Source organism: Gymnoscopelus braueri (genome assembly GCF_963280865.1).
Source record: "Gymnoscopelus braueri genome assembly, chromosome: 19".
NCBI lineage: Eukaryota > Metazoa > Chordata > Actinopteri > Myctophiformes > Myctophidae > Gymnoscopelus > Gymnoscopelus braueri.
Genome location: NC_137621.1, coordinates 10,575,334 through 10,585,333, shown reverse-complemented (window position 1 = coordinate 10,585,333; position 10,000 = coordinate 10,575,334). Strand labels below are relative to the sequence as shown.

The following is a 10,000-nucleotide window of genomic DNA, read 5'->3' as shown; positions in this document are numbered from 1 at the left end:
AAAGCTTTACAATAGCAGATCTGCAAGCTTGACAATAGCTGATCTACAAGCTTGACAATAGCAGATCTACAAGCTTGACAATAGCAGATCTACAAGCTTGACAATAGCAGATCTACAAGCTTGACAATAGCAGATCTACAAGCTTGACAATAGCAGATCTACAAGCTTGACAATAGCAGATCTATACAAGCTTGACAATAGCAGATCTACAATTTTGAAAATAGCTGATCTACAAGCTTGACAACAGCTGATACAAGCTTGAAAATAGCAGATCTACAAGACTGAAAACAGCAGAACTATGACCTCACAACGCATTGCATCCGCAACACGTTGCCAGCTTATAGATTGTCTATTTTTCCCAGGAGCCACAAACCGTTTGTTAGCTTTTGTTTTTTCTAATCTATTGTTATCGACTGGAAGGAGATATATGCATTACTTCCACGCAGCACATGGCCTTGTGTGCTACTGTACACACTGAACACACGCACACACACACACACACACACACACACACACACACACACACACGCACACACACACACACACACACACACACACACACACACACACAATATCACTCTCAAAACCACACTGGTTGATTGTTTTAGTCATTCTTTCATTCTATCATTCTGCCTGTCTGTCTGTCTGTCTGTCTGTCACACACGCACGCACGCACGCACGCACGCACGCACGCACGCACGCACGCACGCACGCACACACACACACACACACACACACACACACACACACACACACACACACACACACACACACACACACACACACACACACACACACACACACACACACACACACACTCGCATTGCACGGAGGATGTAATACGTGATGTGTTCTCTGGGTGTGGGTGGGTGTCCTATAGATAAATAGCCATCTGGTGCTGTTGATGCTATATAGGCTCAGCCTGGGCCAGTGGCTGAATGGTGGTGGTGAGGCGCCGCTATACAGAGGACTTTGTAGTCGGACTATAACGAACGTGATGGCTTTTATTCTCGCGCCATATGGGCCCATAAAGACAAACCAGACTGGGAAAGGTTTCTAGGGGATGGATGTCAGTCCCTTTTTATTTGTCTCCAATGCACAAGCTTCTGTTTGGATCACATAAATGGAAGGACATAACCACAATGATGTCACCGCCATGATGTGAATCTTGCTCAATATATATATATGTTTTTTATCTCACATTTTATAATGTGTTATTAAAAGGGATTGGTTTGATATACATTTAAATAAATGTAACTACAACAACAATTTAATGTAGCTTATACAAGCCAAGCAGTTCTTTACCTGTCTTTCTATCATAGTGTGTTTTCTAAAAGCATCATCCAGGGTGCTGTGCCTTGCTGTGCCCTTTTACAGAGGTGACCTGCACTTGCGATGTTTCTCCAGCAGGGGTCGTCTTCCCATTGCCACGGACGTTCAGAATCATTTCTCCTCTTGTGAAGGCAAGGAAGAGGAACAGTGTGCCTCACTGATATTTTTACTACAAGTGATCCTCTGGAGTCTAGCAGCTCTGACAGATTCTGCTCTGCTGTCAGTTCAGAATCTGTCTTGACAGATTATGGTATAATAGAAAAGGCCAGGACCCAAATCACCATCCTATAGCCATCATCAGCACAACCATCTTATTTCTACCAGATTTAGAGGTATACATGGGGATTTAGCCACCATCATCATCATCATCACCATCGAGCCATGATGATCCCCAAATCCAGTTAATAGTCAGTGTATATACCTAATCTCTCAAGACAGCACCACTGCCTTAAACATGTAGTGTTGTTGTTGTTAGTATAGGAATAAACAACAGAAGCACCCGGGAGGAAGTGGACTAAGAAAGGGGAGGAGCCAAACCGAGTTCCTGTCTCTACACAAAAAATAAGGTGGTGCCTCCAGAGGCAAAAGCAAAGGGGGGGATCTTGTTTTCCTTACATATACATATATTTTTTTACCGAATGGGTTCCCAGATTGGTGTGCATGCGTAGACTACCTTGTTTCTTCTTTCATCCACTTATCTTCCCCCTCTCTCTTTCTCTCTCCCCTCTCTCTTTCTCTCTCTCTCTCCCCTCTCCCCCCCGCCTCTCTCTCTCTCCTACAAGATGAGCTGATCATCAAAGCTCATCTCACTGGGATCCCCACAGACACAGACACACACACACACACACACACACACACACACACACACACACACACACACACACACACACACACACACACACACACACACACACACACACACACACACACACACACACACACTCTCCAACAACCTCTTTGCTAAAGCTCTGCTTTGCATTCAGCAGTCATCATGTGTGTTTAACAGCTCTCATAGAAAATATATCGTTGCTGTCCGGTGCAGAAACCTCTTATTTCCATATTATAACTTCTTGTGTTTTTTTCTTAAATCTACGCCCATGTTGATCTGCAACTTTTGATGCTTTTGAATACATGAAAAATTAATAGCTTTGGACATATGAGGTTTTACACCCGACAGAGACGATATGTGCAGTCAGCGTGAAATATATAGGATCTTGTGTGGTCTTTTAAACTAAAGAACACAACACATACTACAGTACGTTGATCAATGCTCTTGTCTGATATTATTAACATGACAGAGTCACTGGAAATAAATGCTATATTTCTTTTATTCAGGTTGTCACTTTGGAGAATAATAAGTTAAGTCTGAGAGAAAATAATGAGGAAAGAATGTCGGTTTTTGTAGGTCAGATAACGCCTTTGTTCTGCTCCACATCAACAGCAGGTATATCAGCTAAGATAGCTACTTCGCTGTACCATTATAGATAGCGTCCCATAGTAGTTGATACAACGTGTGATGATAAGGCTACACTGTAACATACTCGTTCTGATGGAAACATTGTTGCGCACAGCTTGTGGTTGCGTTGCCTGTCCGACTCCTGTCAGAGAGAGAGAGAGAGAGAGAGAGGAGAGAGAGAGAGAGAGAGAGAGAGAGAGAGAGAGAGAGAGAGAGAGAGAGAGTGAGAGGAGAGAGAGAGGAGAGAGAGAGAGAGAGAGAGGAGAGAGAGAGAGAGAGAGAGAGATGAGAGAGATAGAGAGAGAGAGAGAGAGAGAGAGAGAGAGAGAGAGAGAGAGAGGAGAGAGAGGAAAACCTGACATGGAGTTGTGTTATTATTATGAGACTCACAGTGTCGTCTACCCCTCTCACTACCCCCGATGCATTTCATACAGGTGCGTGCGTGTCACCGGACCGTGTGTGTTATTTTATCAGTATGACGTGTTTTTTCGTGTGTTATTTTTTGGCTCAAACATAAAGCTAACAAACTGCCCTCTCACTCTGGGCTTTATGGTGTAAAGCACATTCAAGCATTCTACAAAGATCTGTGTGCTCAAAGATGATTTTAAACTCACCATGGTGACTGACAACTGATGAAGTAAAACATGTTGGGCCCTGACAAGGTCACAATGACCAAACATGACAGTACAAAATGTAAAAACATTTGGTCAATTTGGTGATTGGTTCCATTTTGTACACGTCTGGGAGTTAAATTGGCCAACACTGATGATTTGGATACAAGAAGAGTGGGCACTATTAAAGCAAGAGTGGGCACCTTGATCTAAAATCGGCTATTTTGTCCAAAATGTAAAAAAAAGATATATATTAGAAAAGAAGAAAAATGGTCTGAACTAACGTAAAGTATAACTGATTTGAACATTCACGGTATCCTTCAACTTCTTGTTTGTGCCCAAAATGATTGGATAAACAGGTTTTGTAGCAATTTGTTGATTGTAGAAATATTAGGCCTTAGTTGGCGAATGTCCAGGAATTTTCTAAATCTAATCATGTATACTTTTACTTAAGGCCATTTTCCAAATATATATATATATTTTTTAATATTTTGGGGAAAATAGACAATTTTACATCGAGGTGCCCACTTTTCCTCTTTTAGTGCCCACTCCTGCTGTTACCGATGATGACTTCACATGCGTGCCTGCTCTTTTCCCCTACAGTACTCCAGTCCGGGTTTTCCATGCGTGGCGCGCAGCAGCAGCAGCAGCCTCAGCCTGGAGGTGGATTAAACTGGTCTCTCTCTCTCTGTCTCTCGTCTCACGCCGTGCCGTGCTGTGCTGTACCGCGCTCAGTGTGCTGTGTGGGCCATGCTGGGCCACGGGAGCTCCGGGAGACGCCGCTCACATTTACCCACAACAACGACGACCCGGGACGGAGGAGAGAGAGAGAGAGAGGGAAGAAAAAGTTTCATTTAAACCCCGAGGAGAAACTTTCGCCATGAAGCCGCGCTGACGCGTCCCTCCTCGCCGCGGCTCTTGTGTCAAAGCGACGCGTCTTCACACTGACGCTCCGTCGGTCCCGCTCCAACACAAACAAACCAAGAAGAAACCACGTACAGCCAGCAGCGTCACACAAGAAACAAAAACACTGAATATTATTCGTGTTTCTGGTGCGTGTTTTTTCCACACCACGTCTCTCTCTCTTTTCTTTTTCTTTTTTTTTGTGTGTGTATGCGCGAGGCTGACCGCGCGCCGCGCGGGGTTCCTGGTCGTTGCGCGTCAGTCTAGATGTTGAAGAAGTGCAATGGCCGCGCAAGTGGCATCGGTTTCCGAACAGAACTAACAACAAAAACAACAAGAAATTATTAGCGGGCAGTTTGGGCTCAGAGCTCAGTTCGGGGAAATCCGTGGGAGGAGGTGGAGGAGGAGGAGGAGGAGGAGGAACCGTCCAACGGACGGGAGGAGCAGGAGGACCGATGCTGGGAGCCGCCGCTGGAGACGTGAATAATGTAGACCACCATCACCACCACCAACAACACAGAACCGAGCTCAACATGGTCCATTCAACTTCCGCCGGCTAATAACAACAACAAGGACGGTCTGGAGAAGAACCCGTCGACTACTAATTCCTCCTCCTCCTCCTCCTCCGTCCTCCTCCGTGGTGGGAAGCGGGTCTGATATCCAGCCACCACAAGCTGAAGTATGTGGGGAGCGGAGGAGATCCCGCTCAGCAGTATGTGGGGAGCGGAGGAGATCCCGCTCAGCCAGCCGCAGCAGCAGCAACAATTCAACCAGTTTCCGCCACATCAGCAGCAGCAGCAGCAGCGCGAGCGTCAAATGCAGAGCAACACATCAACAACAACAACATGGATCATAACCAGCAGCAGCACCATGGCGGGGGGAAGGAGAACCTCCAGGGGGAGATGCTGCTGCTGCAGGGCAAAGGTGAGGGAGGAGATGGAAGTCACCTGTAAACCCGGGGGGGACAGGATGATGAGCCAGGGGGAGGGGGAGGAGTAGGAGGGGAAGAGGGTGACAGGGCCCCAGAGGGGAGGAGGGGGAGAGAGTGGTGATGGGGCCCCAGCAGGTAACGAGCACTCCAACTTAGGACCAATCAGCGGCGGCCCCCCAGGCCAACAACAACGCCGCAGAGTTTAATAACAACTATTACGCGCCGGCGTCGAGGCCCTGTTACGAGCAACATGGCGGACAGCAGCAGCAGCAGCAGCAGGGCGGCGGGTTGGCGGCGATGATGGAGAACTCCCACGAACCCGCCGGGTACCAGAACCACCACCACTACCAGAACCACCACTACCCGGCTTACCGGGGCCGCCGGGCTACGGGCCCGGAGGGCGCGGCCTACGCCATGATGGGCCCGTCGCCCGGCTCGTCCTCCTCTCGCCAGATGATGGCCGCTAACTCCTCATCCTCGGCCGGCGGCCACGGCACCACCACCAAGGGCTCCTCTCGCAGCCTCCTCCTCCCCGTCCTCCGGGGGCTTCCAGAGGTTCCCCGGGCAGACTCAGCAGCAGCAGCAGCAGGGTCCGCATCCCTCCGGGGCCACGCCGACCCTCAACCAGCTGCTGACGTCTCCCAGTCCCATGATGCGAGGTTACGGAGGCGCTTACCAGGACTACGGAGGTGGTGGTGGCCCGTTGGGCAGCAGCAGCAGCAGCAGCAGCAACAGCAGCAGGCTGCCATGGGCCTCGGGAAGGACATGGGCTCTTCTCAGTACGTGGGTGGTGCCTGGTACCAGGCGACCGGGTCCACCATCACCCCATGGCGGCTGGGGCAGCAGCACCGGAACCACAACCACTCCATGAGCCCGCAGAGCGGAGGAGCAGCAGGCCTGAGCAGGACGCAGGTAAATAATTAAACACCCCAAAGTTCTGTTCTGGAAATATACCTTAAAGGAGGCTTTATACCCCGTCGTACGACGGAGTATAAACTAGAAAAAGTGCTCCCCGGAGCACAGGTCTCCGCCAGGTCAGGTAGGTTATTATGGGCCAGCAATGTTCGGAATTTGCCAATCAGGATGGAATATGACAAATCTGATCCGTCTTGATAACTTGACTATAGAGATAATGTGTACCGATTTGCGTGATGTTTGGACAAAATGTGGATGGCGTAATATATATATTTTTTTGTTGTTGCAAAAGTCGGCCTCATGGTGGCGCTATAATAGGGGCAATGTTAAAAGGGTGGCATTTTGTTCCTCAACGTAGTGCAAATGTACGTGTAAAGTTTCACCGCAATCAGATGCTGCGTTCATGATTTGCGGCATTTTGTTCAAAACGGGCTACTCCTGCAAACTTTAGATGTCAATCTTAGCCAATCAGGATGGAATATGAAAAATCAAACGGATCTGTCTTGATCACATGACTTATAGAGATCATGTGTACCGATTTTGCGGTGAAATTTGGATTAAATCTGAGGGAGTAATTTAAGATTTATTTTTTACATAAGTCGGCCTCTTGGTGGCGCTATAAAAGGCAGATGTGAAAAATGCAGGGCAAAGGTTTTTTCCTTGGCCTCCAGGGGAGTGCGCATACAAAGTTTTACACAGATCGGTGCAGTTATAGGTAAAAACACGAAATGGCCTGTTATAGCGCCACCATGTGACTGATGTGAACATTTTCAAGTGACATTTCTTCCTCTGCCTAGAGGGAATGTGTGTGTGCAAAATTTCACGGAAAATCGCACGCTGTGTTCATAATTTGAGGCATTTTGTTCAAAACTGAGCACTTTGGAAACCAATCTTAGCCAATCAGAATGGAATATGAAAAATCTGAAAGACCCGTTTTGACTATAGAGATACTGTGTACTGATTTGCGCAATGTTTGGACAAAATCTGTAGGAGTACTGGCCAAAATGTGTTTTGCAAAAATCGGCCTCCTGGTGGCGCTACAACAGGCCGATTCGGGGCAGAGGGTTTTGCTCTGGCATCCAGGGAGGTTCGCAGTTTCGCTGCGAACGGCCCAACGGTGCCGGAGATTAGCTTTGTCTCACACACAACACACACACACACACACACACACACACACACACACACACACACACACACACACACACACACACACACACACACACCCCTCACTGACGACGGACAGAGTGCAAAACATAGTCTCGGCCATGCCTTTCGGCCTGGCGGAGACAATGATGCATATTATAAATGCACAGCAGCGGCTCGCTGAATGTGACTTTAATTGAATGACCAGGTGTTTTGATGTTGTTAATGTGTTGAACACATGCCTTGCGAATTATAACGTCATATTTTAGACAATTTGACTATGTGCAAAAATATAGCCTGCTTTTCCATGAATTGTTTAAGGTAACGGCTTCAAATTGGTGTTTATTTGGACATAATCTAGACTAATAGCGAGATTAAAAAATATCCTTTCTTTTTTCACGTTGGGGGATGTGGTTAGTTTAAAACCACAATGCTTTGAATTAATTAACATCTCTTTTGTTTCGAGTCATCATTCCTGCGGCGTCCTTCATTTTCCTCGCTTTCCCTCCCGTCAATTAAATTAAAAAACAACGCTGATGTTGAACAGACAACATGTTTTGTTGCAAAGAGGACGTGCTGTACTCGAGACTTATTATTATTATTATTATTATTATTATATTATTATTGTAGTCTATAATAAATCGACTTGTTGTAGCCTATATATCTGCGTGAATGGTGAAAAAAAGAAAGAATAATGAGACGAGTTATATATTTCCCAGTTGTTTTCCATTTAAATTATAGCCTGGTCCCCTATAACTGTCTGTCGAGAGCTCCAAATGAGTGTGTGTGTGTGTGTCACCATGTGCACTGAGGCGTGCAGGAGGTTGTGTGCTGCTCACACTCATGTGCACTGAGGCGTGCAGGAGGTGTGTGCTGCTCACACTCTGAGCTCTGAGCTCCGTTAGAGGATTTGAATACTGGAGGTAACCTCACAGTTGACATCCAATCTGCCATCTGATTGGCTCCCAGACTAACCCCCCCCCCCCACACACACACACACACACACACACACCAGAACTGTGCTCATGTGAATAGCGCCCAGATGCAGACCTACTGCCAAGGGCACAAATAGTACTACACACAATGAAACCCAGTATTACACATGTAACCAAACGGACCCCGTAAGGCAGTGGTTCAGACTTTTTCATGTCAAGGACCCCCAAAATTGATATATATTGGCCACGGACCCCCCATCCGAAAAGGTTTTGTGCCAGGGAGCACAAAAACAGAATTTGTATTATTATTAATTCAATAATTTTCTAATATTTTCAAAAATAGCAGATGTACAAGCTGACAGCGCGGTACGAAGTGACGCGCTGTAAGCTTGTATATCTGCTATTTTTTAATAGCCAACATATAAATGGATAAAGTGGTTAAAGTGATTGTGATGCTAGATGCTATTTTAACTACTTTTGCTGGGGACCCCCTGGAACCCCCCACCCACCCAAGGACCCCTGGGGGTCTCCGAACCCCACTTTGAGAACCAGTAAATACCCATACCCATAAGGGTCCATTTGGTTACGTGTGTCTATACATGGTTGTTAAGGTTCAAGGAATGAGCTGCTCTTAGTCTTGACTAATAGTCCGCAGCACATTCTGAAACATTCACAACACGATGATGATCCACAATAAACGTTCATTGTTTGCTTTTGGTTTTTGTTGTTCGTATGCGTTGAATTATGTGCGGAGAGCGAGGCTGGATGGCACATCTGTATGGCACATCTGTACGGCTGCAGGGGCGAGATGGTCGGGTAGAGCTCTGTCTGCCTTGTCTGTCTGCCTGTCTGTCTGTCTGTCTGTCTGTCTGTCTGTCTGTCTCTTGGAAAAACAAAAGCACTTCATTAGCCTACATTGTAAATGCAGTCAGAGACAATTTGCATCGGATGCAAAGGGAAAATGGAGTGAACGTTATTTTTTTGCGTGGGTGGTTTTGTCTTGATGATACTGGCCGTGGTTTAAATTGTAGCCGAGATGAGATGATTAATAGAATTGTGTAAATTGAGCTAATCGTGAACAATTATCCTTATTGTTGTCACAGATTGGGTGTGTAGGCAGAATATTAAAAAGGTAAATAACATTGTCGAGTGTTTCAAAAGAACTTCAGAAGCCATGTTAATTAAAGCACAGCAATTATATGAGCTCTGTCTCTGTTGTTATTGTATTCTGTGCTATTCCTGTGCTGTCGTTTTATTTGTCACAGCAAAATCACTATTTTTTCCCATGCAAATAATGATAATAATTAATTATGTGTGAGGCTAATCTGTCATCCAATAATATATAATCCATTTCCTAAAGAAATGTAATATCTCACATTTTTATGTTGCAAATACATTTTTTGAAAACATTTAAAGAATTTTAGTTAGTATAGATATATTTTTTAATTCTCTCAATATCTTTACCCCTGGAGTATATCGTCACTGTCGGGTGGAAACCTCATATGTCCAAAACTGTTACTTTTCAGGATTCAAATTCATACGTAGCAAAACTAGCAGATCTACAAGCTCAAAACACGTCGCTTCGTGCCGGGATTCGAGCTTGTGGATCTGCTACTTTTGAGGCTTTTGTGTGACGCTGCAAGTATGATCGAGTAGAGCGTTATTTTACGAAAAAACACAACAAGTAAAAATATGTAGATAGGAGGTTTCTGCCCGACGACAGCGATGATATTCATGTATAATTCATACTTGGCTTGGTGGCAGTGAGGTGCAG

General features: G+C 45.9%; 1 protein-coding gene across 1 annotated transcript in view; it reads left to right on the top strand.

The window, feature by feature from the left end:
* Nucleotides 1–5,362: 5,362 nt before the first annotated feature.
* The window catches only part of LOC308074655 (uncharacterized protein), a gene marked incomplete at its 3' end in the record, with an annotated part of 139,570 nt that continues 134,932 nt past the window's right edge, over nt 5,363–10,000 (top strand). Inside the window, exon 1 of the mRNA XM_080414162.1 lies at nt 5,363–6,145. Within this exon, the coding sequence (XP_080270288.1) occupies nt 5,531–6,145 (615 nt within the window). The 5' untranslated portion in view covers nt 5,363–5,530. The remainder of the gene's footprint in view (nt 6,146–10,000) is intronic.